The following is a 19,726-nucleotide window of genomic DNA, read 5'->3' on the forward strand; positions in this document are numbered from 1 at the left end:
GGCTATGTGCCGAGCCTATGGAAAGTAGCTAATGTGACGCCGATTTTTAAAAAGGGGGACAGGTCAGTTGCTTCAAACTATCGCCCAATTAGCTTAACATCGGTTATAGGGAAGATGCTGGAGTCCATAATAGCCAGGAACATTCGGGAGCATTTAGAGAAACATAGCTTAATTCACGACTCGCAGCATGGGTTCACAAAAGGTAGGTCATGCCTCACCAATCTCTTGTCCTTCTACAATAAAGTATTTGAGGCGGTTGGCAGGGATGAAAATTATGATGTAATCTATCTTGATTTTAGTAAAGCGTTTGACAAAGTTCCTCACCAACGACTGTTGCTTAAATTACAGGCTCACGGAGTAGAGGGTAAAGTTTTGAACTGGGTCAAGGCGTGGCTTAGCAATAGGAAGCAAAGAGTGCAAATCAATGGTAAAAGATCTGACTGGGGATGTGTTACGAGTGGGGTCCCACAAGGTTCGGTATTAGGTCCACTTTTGTTTATTATTTATATCAATGACTTAGATACAGGAATTAGTAGTGATGTTAGTAAATTTGCAGATGATACCAAGATCGGTAGAGTAATTGAGTCGGATCAGGACGCTAGTATTCTCCAAGGTGAACTCAACAGATTATATGACTGGGCGGATAAATGGCAGATGGAGTTCAATGTAGGGAAGTGCAGTATTCTGAGTGTAGGTAGGAACAACCCCTCACATAACTATTGCTTAAATGACACTCTCATAAGTAGGTCTGGTTGGTCTTAGTGAGCTCTGATCTCCGTCCAAGGGCACAATGCATTCAAGCTAGAAATCGAGCTAATAGGGTACTGGGATTTATTTCAAGGAGCGTAAGCAACAGAAGCCCCGAAGTCTTCCTCAAACTATATTTAGCATTAGTTAGACCTCATCTTGACTATGCGGTTCAGTTCTGGTCACCTTACTATAGAATGGATATCAAAATGTTAGAATCGGTGCAGAGGAGAATGACTAAGATGATTCAGGGGTTGAGAAACTTGCCATACGAGGGAAGACTCAAACAGTTAAACTTGCATTCTCTAGAAAGGCGAAGGGTGCGTGGAGACATGATCGAGGTTTATAAATGGATGAAGGGCTTTAATAAGGGAGACATTCATAAGGTTTTGTTGGTAAGAGAACCGGGTAGGACACGAAATAACGGGTTTAAACTGGATAAATTCAGATTCAACAGGGACATAGGCAAAAATTGGTTTACTAACAGGGTGGTAGATGAGTGGAATAGGCTTAGCAGTCATGTGGTGATTGCCAATACAATTGTCACATTCAAAAATAGACTAGATAAATTCATGGACAGCGATATTAGGTGGGGTTAGATACACGGGAGCTTAGGGTCAAAGGAGCTGCCTCGTACAGGCCTACCGGCCTCTTGTAGACTCCTGGGCCCATATCCACGAAAGTGTCTAAGGCCGATGCTACTTAAGCACAAAATCATACATAGCTTATGGTCAACGAGTTAGGGCCGTTGTAACTTATCGTGCTTAGACCATTCTCTGTTGATGTCGCTCGTCTCGCTAGAACGCACAGCGAGCAAAATTTCGACATGAATCATGTTAAATAAAACATAGTTATACTTACATTTTCTTTGTTTTTTATTTTAATAATTTTACAATACAATTTTTGACCAAATAACACGGAGTGAATGACAGTATTTCTTGGAAAAGAAAAATATTAAAATACATTCCCGTTGGAAACGAGAATTTGTGTAAACAAACAGTCACCAGCTCAGTCACCCTGTACAACCTGCCTTCGGCGTTGTGTGTTCCAACTCTACCAGATCTCCTCCTGTCCTACAATACCAGGTAAGGCTTGAAGGTATTAAAAATATTGCTTAATGGTATTTTATAGGAAAACTTGAAAAGATCATTCCAGTATAAGTTAGTCAATTCGTTCACATGGTGGAGTCAGTTTGCCCACTCGGTTGAGTCACTTCACCCTTTCTCGATTAATTCCTTTGGTTTTGTTAAGTTACGGTAATATGCCCTAAGACGAAAAGAAGTGCACCACTTGAAATAAGACATGTTTTTCAGACACTTCTTCTATACCCTTTTTTGTGCAAATGACTCCACGTGTTCAGCGGGCTACCAACGGTTACGAGTGCGTGATTGTGTATATTATATATATATATTATATATATATATTATATATATATATATATAATATATATATATATATATATAATATATATATATATATGGTAAAGGTTCAGCAGAGCTACAGCGCCTTAATTTGGCTCTAATTTCTTCCACTCCGTACAAATTTTATGAATATTTAAATCCTTGCAGTTGTCCAACGATGGAAGCCACTCCACCCAGTAAACGGAATAGGAAGGCAAACTGGGGGGAGAAAGAAACTTTCCGCCTGGCAGATATGTACATGGATGAGGTACAAACCTTGAAGTCCAGCTTCAAGATGCCGGGAGTTTCAAACAGGAAGAAACATGAGATATGGGAACAAATAGCCGAGGAGTTGAATAACTCATTCAACAACTACAGGACCTCGGCTGAAGTGAAGAAACGCTGGTTCTTCATAAGTTCCCGGTCTCGGCAAAAAATCCAGCGATTCCGTGAGGAACGGAATAGGACAGGTGAGTTCATTTTCTAATTTTTGTTTAAATCTTATCTAACGGTGTTATACACTTAACAGACCGAACTTAAAATGGTACACCTCCATATCGAGAAATTAACTGAGTTCACGGAATTGCATTTTTTTCTCATTCATCCATTAACTTATTACATTTTTTATCTCAGCTGAAAACTATAGATTTTCAGGACGTACCTGTCCCTCTACAACCTTTGTATTCAGAGAAATGCAGTATACATTACCATGTGTCCATTTTTTAGGTGGTGGTCCTCCTCCCCCTCCACTGGATCCCATTGACGAATTGATTGAGGATATTCTGGGACCAGACAGCAAAACGATAATGGGTGAGCCTCAAGTCGATGATCTGATGGATGTCCTGCGTTGACATGTGAGTAGTTATTTCTTTCCTGTGTTCATTTTATATGAATCACTCCCTGCTCTACCCTTTACCGCTTCCTTAAACTGACTCCACTCCACCTCAACGACACCTACCTCTTTGTCTCTTTCTTCCTTCATTCTATACTCAAATTCTGCAGCTTTACCTCTTTGCTCAACTCCCTAATTTCTCTGAACCTCTTAATTTTACCCCAAATACTAGAACATAGATTCTAATTTATGCTTATTTTTCAATCAAAGCAATGTTATTAAAATAACCATTTTGGGTAAAATATTACTTCCATATTCATATTTCTATTCATTGTGATTAAGGCTTCATTCAATCAAAAGACTGGAAATTACTGTCAGTCAGTTGTTTATATCATTCATTAATTGAATTTTTTTTACACAAGGCGCCGGCCAAAGGCACAGCAAAAATTAGTAAAGAATATAAGATAGATTGTGTTCATGTAAGGTAATATAGTGTATAGATTATATAATGTAGTATACTATTCTAGGAGTGATTTCACTATGCTGGCAGGTGTGTCCTTGCATCTTCCAAGCTTGTACACCATGTAATGATTAAATCCATTGCTTGCAGAAAGGACGTGAGACCTGCTGCAGGAGGAGCAACAGCAGATCCGTTGGTCAGTTTCAATAGCCACGAATCTGCAGATGCACCAACTGTAATATATGTTGATGCATCTGCAGAAGAAGCGCTTCCCCCTTCATCCACCCCCTCAGAAGATCCCACCACGGGACAAATGGGAGCTGTAAGGGCAGTGGAGTCTGCTGCCCAGGAACACAAGGCAGCTGCTCAGGCAGTGGCATCCGCTGCACGGGCCCAAGAGGCAGCTGCCCGAGCACAGGAGTCCGCTGCGAGGGCCAAGGAGTCCGCTCATGAGGGCCAAGGAGTCCGCTATGAGGGCCAAGGAGGCAGCTATGCGGGCCAAGGAACAGGCTGCCAAGGAGAAAATTGAGGTCATGAGGCTTAAAGCTAAATACTATAAATTTAAACTAGAAAATAAATAAACATACAACCAAATACTACTTCTGTTATTTCTAACATTATTAAACTATTATAAGCTTAGTTCTCATATGTATTGTAATTTGTACTTATACTGACACTGCTTTTTTTTGCATAGTTTCTGACTATACAATTAGAATTTTGACTGTGGAAAGATATACTATGGTGAAGCTTTCTAGTCTCCTTTTTAGAAAACAATCATAAGAAGGTCATCAGAAATTGTGGTTAGGAGATGAGAGACTATGCTAATGGGAATTTAAATTTATCATAATGCATTAAAAGGTAGGAAACATTACCAAGGTAGGTACACGAGGCCCTGTTGGAGGACGTTCCATCAGTCCTCATTGCTGAGAAGAGAAATGATGACATTAAGAGAAATGTATAAAATCAATGTGAAGCAAGTATAATTATTTATCTATTTTTATCGATCATATCTATTTTTCCATCTCTCACCTGTTCACCCATCCGTCCCACTCCCCACTACCACCTTCATCTCATTAGTGATCTTCCAATAAGTAATTAATTAAATTAGAACATAATACCAGTTTCTCTTGCAAAGATTCAACTTACCTGAAATGCAAGGTGCAGAATGCATCCCGATAGGCACGACCCTCATTACGGTGACCACCGGGCGCATTGGCAGGTTCTTCTGCAGCATCATTTAATGGCACTGGGACTTGTGCCTCTGCACCCATTGGTTGCTCGTCATCCAGAGGAAGAGGAAGATTCCTATCCTTGCAAATATTGTGCAGCATTCCACACACATGAATGATTTTGCACACCTTGAGGGGGGGCCTCAATCGTACCTCACCATGCAAAACATGAAATCGGCGTTTGAGTTGTCCAATTCCACGTTCAACAATACTGCGTGTAATTTTGTGAGACCTGGATGAATAACAATGGTAATTAATTGTAATTAATTGTTGTACGTTGTTGTCCTAGTGGTAATCTTGTTGAGTTAGTCTACACTTCATATGATGAGTTAGTGGTTATCAAAGTTTCAGCAAAAAATATACAGGACAAAATTTGGGACTCAACTCTCAGTGGCCGATTCCAGGCAAATAGTAATTTAACTTTGAGCACAGGTTAAGGTTTTTAATGCATAGGGCGTTGAGTCAGATTTAGTACTAAATACACCCCATTCCCAGTGTTAGTTCTTACCAGTCTCACTGACTAAACTACTTATAAACGTTATATCACGTTATATATATATATATATATATATATATATATATATATATATATATATATATATATATATATATATATATATATATAACTTATGTTACCAAGCCCAATACTATCTTTCCGAAATGAAACTTAATCCAACCTAACCAAACTTAACCTAACTACTACTAATACTGTCTACTACTACTACTAATACCACTGCTGCTGCTGCTACTGCTATCAATAATAATAATAATAATAATAATAATAAGACAATGTATTTACCTATTATATCGTGACTGAGGTCCAGGCAGTGGACGCAGATAAGGTGTAAGGAGCCATGTCTTGCTGGGGTACCCACTGTCTCCAAGCAAGTGACTTCCTGCTGGCACATATCCTCCGTCAAACAATCTTGACAATCCACTGCTGTTCAAGATACGTGCATCATGCACTGACCCTGGCCACTTGGCAAGAATGTCCAATATTCGATAATTGGCATCAAATACAACTTGGACATTCATGCTGTGATACCCTTCCGGTTCACATACACTTCTTCTTGATCCTCGGTGCCACAATTCGGATGTGTGTGCCATCAATGGCACCTACGATGTTAGGGAAATTGGCTATAGCAAAGAATTCTGCTTTCTTTCGGTCAGCGCTGTCTTGGGTGACAGGAAAAGTTATGAACCTCTTGAGGACATTAACATCTGCAAGGGCGTCTATAGTTTTACTGATGGCTCTGCTGATGCTGGACTGTGAGGGGCCAAGGTCATCACTGCTACATTGTTGCATTTTGCCAGTAGCAAGATATCTTAAGGTTATGAGAACCTTCAACTCCGGGGTGAGCGGGTTAGACCTGTTGGTATCACTCTTCAGCGCTGCCCTTACAAGGTTGGTAACAAATAATATACCTTCCCGGTCTAACCTGTACCTCTTGATGAGCTCAGCATCATTAAGTTCATTTAGAACGTCCTTTCTAAGGTAATTATTCCCTGGCTGATGTGGTTGTTGCTCTTGTGGCGCTGCCATCTTGATTGTTTACGTTCAAATCCATCGTCCTTAAGGGCTGGTGAGACAGGGTCCAGCCTGTTTTACCGCTAAGCACGATGTTAGGGCCGTCGAAAAATTTTATGTACGACGTCAGGCAAGTTAGGCACGATAGCCGCCATTTTATTTTGCTATGGACGACGGCATCGGCCTAAGACACTTTCGTGGATACCGGCCCTGCGTTCTTATGTTCTTATGTTCGTATGTTCTTCCCACAAAAGATTGCAATTCTAAACTTGCGATGAACAATTTGAGGAATAAGAATTATTTAAAGAGTTGTTCAAATCTGAGATGTAAATTAGGACTAATTAAGTTTTTGCTAATGATACCAGGCTCACTTTTATTGTAGTGTATGGCACCATCCCCCCAAATCATTTTATGGAGTTGCATTTAAATTAGTCCACATCTTTAATTTTAAAGGAAAGTGAAGCATTTATTTAGCTAATCCTCACCTTTTATTTTGTAGGAAGGAAGCATTTTATTTAGCTAATGCTCACCTTTTATTTTAAAGGAAGGTAGCATTTTTATTCTTAGATTCTCACTCTGACGGTAATAGGTCAAGAGTGTGGCATTTATAAGGTAAGTCCTCACTCTGAGTTTATTTTGTCAAAAGTGTAGCATGTAAACTTATCCTATACATCCTCACTCTGAATATTGTAAATAAAGAGTGTAGCATCTTAAAGTAAAGAAAACTTATTTAGGAGGAGAAAAAGGACAGAAGCAGCTCGGGCGGGTTGAGGACGCTGCCTTCTTCTTCCAGATAGACCAGTCCCTGCCCTTCATAGTTGGAGTTAGTAACATTCAAGTATTCATGAGGAGAGCACCTTTGTAAATCACCAAGATTGTCCCTAAAGCCCCAAATACACTGCCGAATTTTGTCTCACGAATGTGCGCGAATATGCAAGTCATCCTGTGTCGCGAACAAGTTCGGCATCTTTCTTGCCTGTTCTTGGCCGTTTGGGGACATGTCTGCGTCCACCACACGACTTTTGACAGTTGGTCACGACCGCCACGAAAGTTTCATGTTGCAAGAAAAATTCGCGGCCGTTCGCCGAATGTGCACGAATGCAAAATGGACGCCGAATTGTCGCCGACATGTCGCAGACAATTCGGCGTCCGATTCGCGGTGTTCGGCGAATTGTCGCCGAATTTTGACCGTTGAAATTTAAATTTTATTGGCAACTTTGTCGCCGACATGTCGCCGACTATTCGGGGACATGTCTTCGACATGTCGCCGAATGGCCAAGACTATTCGGGGACATGTCCCCGAATATTCGGCGAATTAATCACGACAACGGTCGCGGTGGGAGGTGTACACGGGGGTCTGTCCATCTTTCTATCTATCTATCTTTCTTTCTATCTATCTATTTATGTATTATCTTTCTATCTATCTATCTATCTACCCATCTATCTATCTGTCTATCTATATCTGTATCTATCTATCTATCTATCTATCTATCTATATCTATATCTATATCTATATATCTATATCTATATCTATATCTATATATATATATATATATATATATATATATATATATATATATATATATATATATATATATATATATATATATACGATAATAATAAATAGTAAACAAGAAAATATGAAAAACAAGAAGAATCATGAATATATAAAATAGGTATGGAACTAACATTTTCATTTATTTCATAACTAATTCACTATTTATTACTTTATTTATTTCTTAATATCATTATTCTGCCATTATTTAACCTTTGTTTCATTTTCAGTTATTTAGATTTATTTCTTCTTTCAGTTACTGGTTTGTTTACTGATATTACGTAAACATTCATTCATTCTAAAATATTTGTAGGAGAGCAAAACAAAAAACAAGCACATTTATACATTTTATTACACATACTATCACACATATTACCACACATATTACCACACATGGTATTTACTCGCCCACAATTCTGTCCTGCCAGGCCACTGCTCCCCGGGTGTTGTAGTAGTCCATGAGGTAGGCGCGGATTCCCGTGCTTTTATATGCCACATGGGCATCAGATGATCAGCTGTCAGAAATCTTGGCACTGTCGGAGAATTGCCCCCGACATGTCGCCGACACTTCGGGGACATGCGAAGACAATTCGGAGATTTGTCGCCAGTTATTCCGCGACAAAAAAACCGTTAAAATTTCAGATTTTGAGCTCGGCGACATGGACGCCGACTAGTCGGCGACATGTCTCCGAACTGTCCCCGAATTGTCTTGAACATTCGCCGACATGTCGCCGACATGTCGCCGAATGGTCACGAACTGTAAGAATCTTGGTCATGTCGGCGAACCGGTCGCCGAATTTTTTCACGAACTGATTCGGCGTCAAGTTCGTGGCCAAAATTCGGCAGTGTATTTGGGGCTTTAGCATCCGTTGGAATCTTTCTGTAGTCTTCCTTTTAGGCCTTACAGATTGATCAGCTTCCTGTTTACTATTACTGTTGGCCTCTGCTCCCCTGTTTTCTGTGCCCCTTACAGGATGAGTCACTGAAAGTTCTAACGGGTAGAGATTGCAAATAGAATGATATTGTATAGATCATTACTTTGCTTAAGTCTGAAAGTCCTTATTTTGCCATCAAAATCAGCAAATAATTCTAAAATCTTGCCCATCATCCAAAAGGGTCTAGATTTGTTAAGGGGCTTTAGTAATACTATGTCTCCTACTTTAATTCTATTTTCCCAGCCACTCTGATACAAATTTCAACTATGCTCTCTAAGGCTCAGCAAATAGCTTTCAAACCACAACTTCTTAAAATTTTATATTATTTCTTCCTGTATTGCCGAGCGTCACTAAGATCCAAACAGTACCGGTACTAGCGGCAATGCGCAGTGCCGAGTGATCATTAAGCTTCCCGGAACCCAAGTGATCATGAGGCTTCGCGGTACCAGGTACCGGTACCGGGTACCGCGAGGAATCGATTCTTTGCGGTACCAGGTACCGGTATCTGGTACCGGTACCTGGTATCGGTACCTGGTACCGCGAAGCCTCATGATCACTTGGGTTCCGGGAAGCTTAATGATCACTCGGCACTGCGCATTGCCGCTAGTACCGGTACTGTTTGGATCTTAGTGACGCTCGGCACTCGCCCGCCTCCATGTGGGATGGGCCCTGTGTGTATACGCTGAGTCACTGCCCCGCTGACCGTCTCCTCAAGTTCCCACCATTTTGTCCTGCTTTCCGTTTCCATCACAGCTCCCGTTTCCATTATTTTATTATTTGATTTATTTATTGGAGTTACTGGATAATTCTTCATGTCCGATTCTTTTTCTTTTTTAGGTTACTAATAAATATTTTTATTGTTATTAGACTATGATCGAGTAGTCGAGTACCCATATCACCGAGATATCCACTCACTGAGGGGTGATCTCTCTCTCTCTCTCTCTCTCTCTCTCTCTCTCTCTCTCTCTGAATGAAGTGAATATTTATTTTTTCGATAAAAAAATAGCATGTATAGTTATTATGGATGTACTCGATCATAGTCTAATAACAATAACAATATTTATTAGCAACCTAAAAAAAAATCGGACATGAAGAATTATCAATAAATCCAATAAATAAATCCGAGCAACTGGTACCGGTACCGAGCAATCTGGTACCGGTACCGTACCGTTTACCTGGTACCGTTAGTACCGGTACTGGTACCGGTACCTGCCCACCCCTATCTGGCAGAGAGAGAGAGAGAGCACGAAAGTCGCAAGTGTGCCTTCTCTCCTTCTTGCCTCTCATATTTAGTTGATTTTAGGTGTAAGGTGCGGTCAAAGTGATCGGAGGACTATATAATTATACTGTAGAGGCACCAAGTGAACTTGTCTGGTGACAGTGGTGAGTATGTAATATGATTTGTATTATGACGGGGAGAGTGAGTGGCAGGTGACGCGAGACGCGTATGGGACCTGTATGGTCGACCTTTGCCGCTATATTACCACCTTTAATGACCGTTTTGTGCTTGACAGTGGACAGTGTAGAGTGGCTGAGTAACTATTGTATGTTCAGCACTTGAACAATGGAGCTGCTGAGTTGAATAAGAGCAGGTGATCTATTTTGAGAAACATTCATTGACGACGTAGGCTCACATAGCCTATTCATGTTATCCGTATAATATTTTCTGACCACAAATTACAAATTTCTGAAAATTATGATTGAAAGACTTAATTTTATGTTTATGTAGTACTTTTTTTTTTCTAAAGCGTGTCATTACTTGAATTCACGCAGGCTTGGGATTTGTGCCTTTCCATTCTTTACATATTTCCTCCTTGGTCACAAAACGCTTCACGTACGTACTCTGTCTGGTGTAAGAAAGTCACCACTGACTCGGCTGATGCCCCGGATAATTATGTTAATCAGTTAGGTAAATAATGAAATAATGATTAAGAATAATTAGCCTACTGCAAAACACGTTAGGTGAAGAATCAGCAGTCAAGCCTAATCTAAAGCAATAAGTGACCCAGGTTATCTCATGAGTTTGGAAGTGCTCACCTCAGTTCTAAGTTTCACTAAACCCTTGCCAGAAAAGCTGCAGGGGTCACAACAAGAACTGATGGGTGCTCTTGGAAGTGTAGCTACACAGAGCTGCATAGATGCATTTCAGTCCTATCGTGATGGAAATAAGTTCAACCAACTTTTTGCCCAAGCTGAGGAAAGGTACGGAGATATCATCCAGAAGCCTTGAACAATCAGTGGTCATTAGAAACATAATTAAGGCTAACACTCCAACAGCAACTCCATACGAGTACTATCGAAGAGCTATTTTTCTTCCATTTTCGGAAACTGCTATAGCACAACTCAGGGAAAGGTTTGCTTCTAAACACATTAGGAGTTTTTTGCTGGGAAATCTTGTTCCCTCTCTTTCAGTTGATACTGATTTTAGTGAACTGAAGGAGGCAGTTGAATTTTATGGAAAATTTCTTGATGGAGATGCAGATCTCGTTGAAGATGAATGCATATATCTACGGGGACAGAGTTATTCGAAGCGTCGTGAATCTCATGAGAGGTCAAAGCAAGTTGTTGAGACATTAGCATGTGCCAAAAAAAATTGGGCACATATCCAAAATTTTCCACCTTATTGCAATTTTTTCAAACCTACTTAGCTGTTAGCACTTACACCAATGAGCGATTATTAAGTGCCCTTAAATTGCTTAAAACATACCTTAGGAACGCAATGAGTGAAAGTCGTTTAAATGGACTGGCCTTACTTTGTCTATTGTGACACAAATCTTGGTCATGAAGTCCTTGATGAATTTGCACGTAAGAACAGACGCATAAATTTGAGATAAACCAGTTTCAGTGTATTGTTGTTAACAATAACTAATCTAATTCATCTAGTTAATTTTTATTTTATATTCATAAAATACCTGACCCAGTTTCCATGTATCTTGTATAAACGAAGATTATACATGTTATATGAATATAACATTTTTTTTTTCCTTGCCAGTATATTACTTTTTTATCAGAACATGTAGTTCTAAAGTAAGTAGTGTTGTTTCGAGGGTAAATTTTTGCAGTCCAAATTACAGAAATGAAGATTTTAAAAGTAATGTTCACTCAAGTAACATAAAATTAGTACTTTTAAGATTATATAAATATCCCAGATTTGTGTTGTACTTAATTATATGCTACCAACAAACTTCTAAAATGTACAATGTATGTATATGTATTCATCAGTGCATGTATGTATAAAAAATAATAAATTTACCCTAGCGATCTAACCCGAATCCTCAAGCTGTATGGGATCCCTGCCCTTGCAATAATACTGGACGCAGAAATATATATATATATATATATATATATATATATATATATATATATATATATATATATATATATATATATATATATATATATATATATATATATTGGCCCCCCCCCCCATTTCAATTTTCTGGGTACGCCACTGCTAATCTCCACCGCGACCCTTTGGGTATGACTGTCACTGGGCATTGTTTATCATCTGCACCATCGCGGGCACTGCGCTACGTTTGTAACGGTCGGTTCGCGGCACTCTGAAGGGGTTGAGTTTGTTGTGGTGTCTGGTGAAGCGGATGGGGGGGAGGGGCGTCGGGTGGCAGGAGGTGGCGGTGGCGAGGATGGTGAAGCAGGGAGATTCCGAATTTTCTGAGGGCGTCCTGGTGCTTGTCAGAGAGCCTCGGGAGACCCAGGGTGGTCAGGGCATTGTCGTAGGTGTGGTAGTCAGGGCCTAAAATGACCCTGAATGCCCTCTTTTGAACCCTCTCAAGCTGCTGTTGCTGGGTGAGGGTAAGGGACGATGACCACGCCGGGGAGGCATACATGAGCTTTGGCAGTATGAATGATGAGTAAATATTGCACAGCTCAGCAGCCGGTGCCCCCAGCGTCCTGAGTCTACGCTGCATGTACAGCTTGTAGGAGGCTGCTCTGACGGTGTTGGAGACGTGGAGCTTCCAGTTGAGCTGGTAGTCCACAGTTTGGTGGACTGGGCAACCTGGAGGTGGTGTGAGCCAATAGACAGCAGCGGAGGTGGCACATCTCTCTTGGACGTGCAAACGTGCACCACCATGGTCTTGGTGTGGTTGATAGTGGCACTGTTGTCAACCGTCCATGCCTGAAGGTTGTCGAGCGACGCTTGAAGAGGTGCATAGTCAGGATCCCTGTTGTTGACGGGGAGTAAGTGTGTGTGTGTGTGTGTGTGTGTGTGTGTGTGTGTGTGAAAGTGTGTGTGTGTGTGTGTGTGTGTGTGTGTGTGTGTGTGTGTGTGTGTGTGTGTCTATGAAAGTAAGTGCGTAGTGTGTGTGTGTGTGTGTGTGTGTGTGTGTGTGTGTGTGTGTAAATAAGTAAGTAAGTATGTGTGTGTAGGGAAGTAAGTAAATGTAAGTAAGTGTGTGTGTGTGTGTGTGTGTGTGTGTGTGTGAATGTAAGTACGTATGTAATTAAGAAAGTAAGTGTGTTTGTGTGTAATTAATTAATTAAGTATGTAAGTAAGTAAGTAAGTGTGTGGTGTGTGTGTGTGTGTGTGTGTGTAAATCACCGTCCTGATCGTAGGTTGAGCACATCATCGCCAGCACGTATAGTTCCCTCCCGATGAGAGCAGGCTCATGATAGTCGGTCTCTGGATACTGCCGAGACTGTATGTGTATGTGTCACACTGTGTGCACCTTTATTTCACAGGTTTCTAAAGGAAGAAACACCTGAGTAGAAATGGCTTTTTCTTCTCACAAACTTGTACCGTTTAGGTTAGACTGATTTAGGAAGAATATCGATATACGATTAAACGGTAAGCACATATAAAATATATAGGTTCTTACTGTTTACAGATGGTTAGAATTTGTGTTGTGTATCACCAGCCAATAATATAAGTGAATGTCAGGGTGCCTGAACTCTTTGGTCGGGGCGAGCGGGGAGGCGTTCTTGCCCCTTCCACAATGGCTGCGCCCGGGGTGCCGGACTTCACGTCCAGTAAAAGTGGAATCCCATTCATGGCCCCCGGTTGACCCCTCCCATCGGTCAGCTACTTTCTTGCCCCGAAGCTAATGACCACCAGAGGCGAGCGGAGGCTTCAAGCTAAGTGGCCCAGGGCCCCTCCCTTGTAAATCTCTTTGGGTGGATTTGCCTTTGGTAATAAGTGCTTAGCAGAATCATGCATGGGATGTCCCTGGAAAGACTGTGTGTCAAACCGGCAATTACTTGGTAAGAGTGCTTCGGAGGAGAACTGGAGATTTGGTGTGGTCACTTTCTGTTATGGAGTTCCGACAGAAAATAAGGCGTTTGGGCTATAGATTGATAGAAAAAATAGATAGATAGCTTAATATATATATATATATATATATATATATATATATATATATATATATATATATATATATATATATAGATAGATAGATAGATATATAGATATATATAGATATATATAGATATAGATATAGATAGATAGATAGATAGATAGATAGATAGATAGATAGATAGAGATAGATAGATATAGATAGATAGATAGATAGATAGATAGATAGATATAGATAGATAGGTAGATAGATAGTTAGATAGATAGATAGATAGATAGATAAATAGATATATAGATAGATAGATAGATATAGATAGATAGATAGATAGACAGCTAGATATATAGATATAGATACAGATAAAAAAGATAGGTAGACACATATACACACGTACAAAATCTGTTTTATCAATGCATTATTTCATCTCTGTCGTGTCATTCGCATATAATATTGTGTAATCCGACACATAGCAGGGATATCCAATAGTTGGAGTTCTTCATGATAAGATAACTCAGATCACCCTGCTTTCTAAGGGCATGGCTAACCTCGCTTTTAGTATAGAAATAGAAGAATCTCAGTTTAACTTTCTTAGGCAGTTTTTGGCGATATCTGGCAACTCCAGTGGAAGGTACAGGGACTCTAGTGGTAAGGTAAGAAAAGAAAGGTGTTGCGACAGTGGGCAGAGCCGGCCCGCCTACAAGTGGTGTGTCCGGCCTCTGAGACAGCAACCAACGCCTGGGAGACTTAACCCGTCACTGAGGCCAGGGAAGTGAACATCGATAAGTTCAAGGGGGTCGCACACAGGAAGGCAAGGATGACTATGGCTGAATCATTTTTAATCTTGCTTGTACTGATCAGGTGAGTGACTTAATAAAGGAACGACAGAAAAATATTTGGAGAGAAAATCTGAAAATCATATCTTAATTACATATAAAGTAGATATATTGTTGGTGTTTCTTCTGTAAGTGTATGTTGCAGTGTTATTGTATGAATGTATGTTTGTGATTAAATACTTCGTTTTTAAGTTGTTACAAAGAAAAGTGTTTTTTTTTTCTTCAATAGATGATTTCATTAATGAAAACTCAATGTGTGTGTGTGTGTGTGTGTGTGTGTGTGTGTGTGTCAGGGGAGTGGCTGAGTCAGCCTGGTCCTACGAGCATCCAGAGACGTGGGAGGACCGATGTCATGGAGTTACTCAGTCTCCACTCAACCTTACCGATGTGTCTCCCTTCGCCCCGGCGCCATTCGTCTTCGAAAACTACGGGGTGAGTGTCAGGCAAGGGGTATGATAAGGTAATTTTGGAGGAAGGGATTTTCATGCAGGCTTGCCAAATATATTTATGCTTAAATGTCAACTCCCCTGAACTGTCACTAAGAACTGGGTTCTAATTTTGTTATTCAACAATATAGTCTAATATGTCATGAAAAGTGTTACCCAGGGGAAATTAAGTCCTATTGTCAAGACGGAAGCAACATATTGTACAGTGAGATTTGGTCAATGTTGCAACGAATACTGTAGAAAGCGAACGGGAAGAATGTGAATTGTAGGAATACTTAATAGGTAATTTCCTGTGTTACATTCGCAAATTGGTTTTAATGAATTACTAATTAGACATGGTGTTAATAGGGAGTGAATGTTATTCCTAACACAAAGCATATCAACACACACACACACACACACACGGAGCTTCATAGTGCAGTGGTTAACACGCCCGAGAGCTCCGTGCTTCGATTACCGGGCAGATTTAAAGCGGGTGGGCAGTCTTCTTTAATCCGTGTCCCCTTTCCACCCAGCAGTGAATGCGTGCCGGGTGTTAGTCAAGGGTTGTTTCTCGCCTTTCGGGGGTGTCTAGGTGCGAAGTTCCAGCCGTAACCAAACACTCATCACCTGTGAGCTCCAAACTCATTCGTGGAGAGAGGACAATGGGTGGCGTGGTCAGACCAAGGTGAATGACACACACACACACACACACACACACACACGGAGCACGTAGTGCACGTAGTGCACTACGTGCTAACCATTGTACTACACTTCGTGCAACGGTTAGCGCTCTCGCCTCGCAACAGACAGTTCCCGGGTTCGATTCAAGCGCGGAGAGGAGATAGGATGGGCAGCCTTCTTTAATCTGTGCCCCTGTCCACCCAGCAGTGAATAGGTGCCGAGTGTCATCGGGGGTTGCGTCCTGCCCCTTGAAGGGTGTGTGTGTGTGAAGTTTTAGCCGTACCCGAAATAAGTCATTTGTGAGGCGGCTCATTCAGGTATGGTACTGGTTGGCGATCGTGAGTCTATCGCGTGGTCAGACCACAGTGAATTACACACACACACACACACACACACACACACACACGCAAAACAGATGAGCGCAATCTCCTACGAGGTAACAGTGAATACACACACACACACACATACATTCATACACTCCGTGCACTCTCTCTCTCTCTCTCTCTCTCTCTCTCTTTGTTCCTTAAGATTTTCTGACAAAAAATCAAATAGAAGCATGATTTGCTCCCTTATCATCTCGTAAAAAAAAAAATACAAAGAAAAGGTAGTCACTGACTTTTTCTTTACTCAGCTGGTCAACATTTCCCTAGAGAACACTGGGCACGCCCTCAATGTAAAGTTGGAACCACCTCCTCTTCACCGACCTCGTGTGTCCGGCGGTGGGCTAAAGGGAAAGTACGTTCTAGACGCTTTCCACTTCCACTGGGGCAAGCACTACGACGAGGGGTCGGAGCACCTCTTGATGGGGTGTGCCTTCTCTGGAGAAATGCATTTCGTTCATTTCAAGGAAGAGTAGGTGTCGCCAATGACTTTATTTACTTTTCGTTGCTACCAAAACTAGACATTAGATTCTTTAGAATATGTTTATCAAGTATAAATAACTTTTCATACACTATCTTCTCTGAGGCATTGCCTTCAGGCCTTCACATTTAACCAAAACATTGTATCTATCCTATCTCAGATACGGCACCTTGCAGGAAGCCCTGAATTATTCCGATGGTTTGGCTGTGCTGGGCGTTTGGCTGCGGGAGTCTTCGAGTGATCCCGAGTCCATCTCGGATCTGATGTCGGCACGGTATGTAAAGAGCGGTCATCTAGTCGGTAAAAAGTCATTAGTTGATGAAATTCTCTTCATAAGTAAAATGTCACCGTGTATACGAGTTTCATTCAGAAGTAAGCTCTTCATTTATTTGTTTATTTATTTATTTATTTATTTATTTATTATTATTTTTTTTTTTTTTTTGTAAAGTAGAAAAAGAGAACAATGAAGTTCAGGTTCAGCCAAACTTGGGAGGAGTTCAGCCGATTTGGTAGTGTAAAAAATAGTGATGCATTGTCATTCTAGGGCTACCTGTGGTAACACTATGTTCCGCTCTGTTGGGCCTGGGTGGAAAGAATGGAGTTCGAAAGGTTGAGGGAAGCGGCCCACTTTCATTGTCAGGCGTAGGTGTCGTTGTGCGTATTCGAATTCATCAACTTTCTAATGTTTTTACGAGTAACAGACACCAGTCAATTCCGTTATATCGCCGGAGTACCTTTAAGAGGTGTAACAAGTCTTTGTAAAGGAGGTTATTTTCGCCGATACATTCGAGTCATTCCTTCGTGACGTCATTCCTGAGAAATGCTGGATACGAACTGGGAAACAACCACTGCATTACCCCTCCCTTAGAATTTATCCGGGTTTTTTAAGTGTTTGAAGGTGATTTATTACAGTCATATTACTGTTATTATTATTATTATTATTATTATTATTATTATTATTATTATTATTATTATTATTATTAGTAGTAGTAGTAGTAGTAGTAGTAGTAGTAGTAGTAGTAGTAGTAGTAGTAGTTTAACTATTATCACTATTATAATTATTATTATTATTATTATTATTATTATTATTATTATTATTATTATTATTATTATTATGATTATCATTACTATTGGTATTATTATTATTATTATTATTATTATTATTATTATTATTATTATTATTATTATTATTATTATTATTATTATTAGTAGTAGTAGTAGTAGTAGTAGTAGTAGTAGTAGTATTTTTTACAGTAGGAGCAGCAGTAGTATTAGTAGTAGTAGTTGTAGTAGTAGCAGTAGTAGCACTGTAGTAGGTGTAATAGGTGTAGTAGCAATTGTAATAGTAACAGGAGTAGTTGTAATATTTTTTCAGCCTTGTGTCTTTCCCTCAGCGCTGACAAGCACCTTGGGGGAGCCGTGGGATGGCGCGGAGAGGAACCCTACCACTACTCTGAAGAAGAACACGCCGCGGCCGCCTACTACTGGTTCACAAACCTCTCGCCTTCCTCCGCCACCGTGCAGGATGCTCATGTTCACGTTCACTTGCGGCAGCTCCTCCCACTAGATGACTCCGTCTTTTACAGGTGAATGACATGTGGATGTGCAGGACACAAGCGGGTTATGTGAGGTTATCTAGATATTGCTCTCTCCTTAATACGAAGTTGTATAAACTCAAAAAATATAATAAGCTCAAGCAGTTAGTATCATTATTATTATTATTATTATTATTATTATTATTATTATTATTATTATTATTATTATTATTATTATTATTATTATTATTATTATTATTATTATTATCATTATCATTATCATTATCATTATTATCATTATCATTATCATTGTCATTGTCATTGTCATTGTCATTGTTATTATTATTATTATTATTATTATTATTATTATTATTATTATTATTATTATTATTATTATTATTATTATTATCGTTATTATTATCATCATCATCATCATCATCATCATCATCATCATTATTATCATTATTATCATTATTATTATTATTGCTATTATTATTGTTGTTATTATTATTATTATTATTATTATTATTATTATTATTATTATATTGATTATCATTATTATTATCATTATCATTATCATTCATATCTCTATTGTCGTTATTATTATTATTATTATTATTATTATTATTATTATTATTATTATTATTATCATTATTATCATTATTATTATTATTTTCATTGTTATTATTATTATTATTATTATTATTATTATTATTATTATTATTATTATTATTATTATTATCATAATAATTATTATTGTCATTATTATTATCGCTATTATCACTTTTATAACTTTATGATTATCACACTGCCTTCGCGTAGTGAGGTTCACGCGGCCACACCCTGGCTCTCTCCCTACTCCGTCAACCGGAGGGGGAAGTATCTTGCTATAATTGGCAGCTCACTCTCTCTTAGAAGGTCACGCAGAGCTTTTTACTTTCTACGTGCCGGCAGCTGCCTTCCTTTTCCAACATTTAGTCTCGATCAAAGTCCGTCTCCTGCCCCCAGATACGAGGGGTCGCTGACCACGCCACCGTGCACGGAGAATGTGATGTGGACGGTGTTCCAGGACTCATTGGTGTTGCCCAGGCCTCTGCTGCAGGGTCTCAGGAAGCTCACAACGCCGATCCCACCAGAGAATGTCGACCACACCCTTTCCGACAACGATATCGCTCACAGTCTCTCCAACAATTTCCGACCCACACAGCCTTTAGGGAGCAGGACCGTATACTTCAGGTTAGTTCATATTCCTTGTTTTCTAAAGGAAGAGCATGACTGACATTGGAAGCAATCGTTCATTGGGAATGACAGCTTAAATCTTTGCACTGGTTTAGGGGTTGTCTTGTTTACTATCATTAAGTTTGACTCTCTCTCTCTCTCTCTCTCTCTCTCT

General features: G+C 39.8%; 1 protein-coding gene and 2 long non-coding RNA genes across 4 annotated transcripts; 2 read left to right on the plus strand and 1 right to left on the minus strand.

Annotated features, from left to right (window-relative positions):
• Nucleotides 1–1,402: 1,402 nt before the first annotated feature.
• On the plus strand, nucleotides 1,403–2,995 carry LOC127006010 (uncharacterized). The gene is made up of 3 exons (XR_007759010.1): nucleotides 1,403–1,832; nucleotides 2,316–2,617; nucleotides 2,874–2,995. It is a non-coding gene; the product is annotated as an uncharacterized LOC127006010 (long non-coding RNA).
• Nucleotides 2,996–3,911: 916 nt separating this feature from the next.
• LOC127006011 (uncharacterized) lies at nucleotides 3,912–6,403 on the minus strand. The gene is made up of 4 exons (XR_007759011.1): nucleotides 5,468–6,403; nucleotides 4,586–4,900; nucleotides 4,312–4,362; nucleotides 3,912–3,949 (listed from the first exon to the last, which is right to left on the minus strand). It is a non-coding gene; the product is annotated as an uncharacterized LOC127006011 (long non-coding RNA).
• Nucleotides 6,404–14,379: 7,976 nt separating this feature from the next.
• Nucleotides 14,380–19,569, plus strand: LOC127006012 (uncharacterized; the record flags this gene model as incomplete). 2 transcript variants are annotated; one of them, XM_050875494.1, is given in 6 exon segments in its annotated part: nucleotides 14,403–14,853; nucleotides 15,122–15,260; nucleotides 16,588–16,789; nucleotides 16,959–17,072; nucleotides 18,193–18,384; nucleotides 19,342–19,569. In XM_050875494.1, coding segments are annotated over 5 exon segments (821 nt in total), but the record flags the coding sequence as incomplete, so codon positions are not given.
• Between the last annotated feature and the right edge of the window lie 157 nt (nucleotides 19,570–19,726).

The sequence above is a fragment of the Eriocheir sinensis genome, chromosome 31 (genome assembly GCF_024679095.1).
Source record: "Eriocheir sinensis breed Jianghai 21 chromosome 31, ASM2467909v1, whole genome shotgun sequence".
Classification (NCBI taxonomy): Eukaryota; Metazoa; Arthropoda; class Malacostraca; order Decapoda; family Varunidae; genus Eriocheir; species Eriocheir sinensis.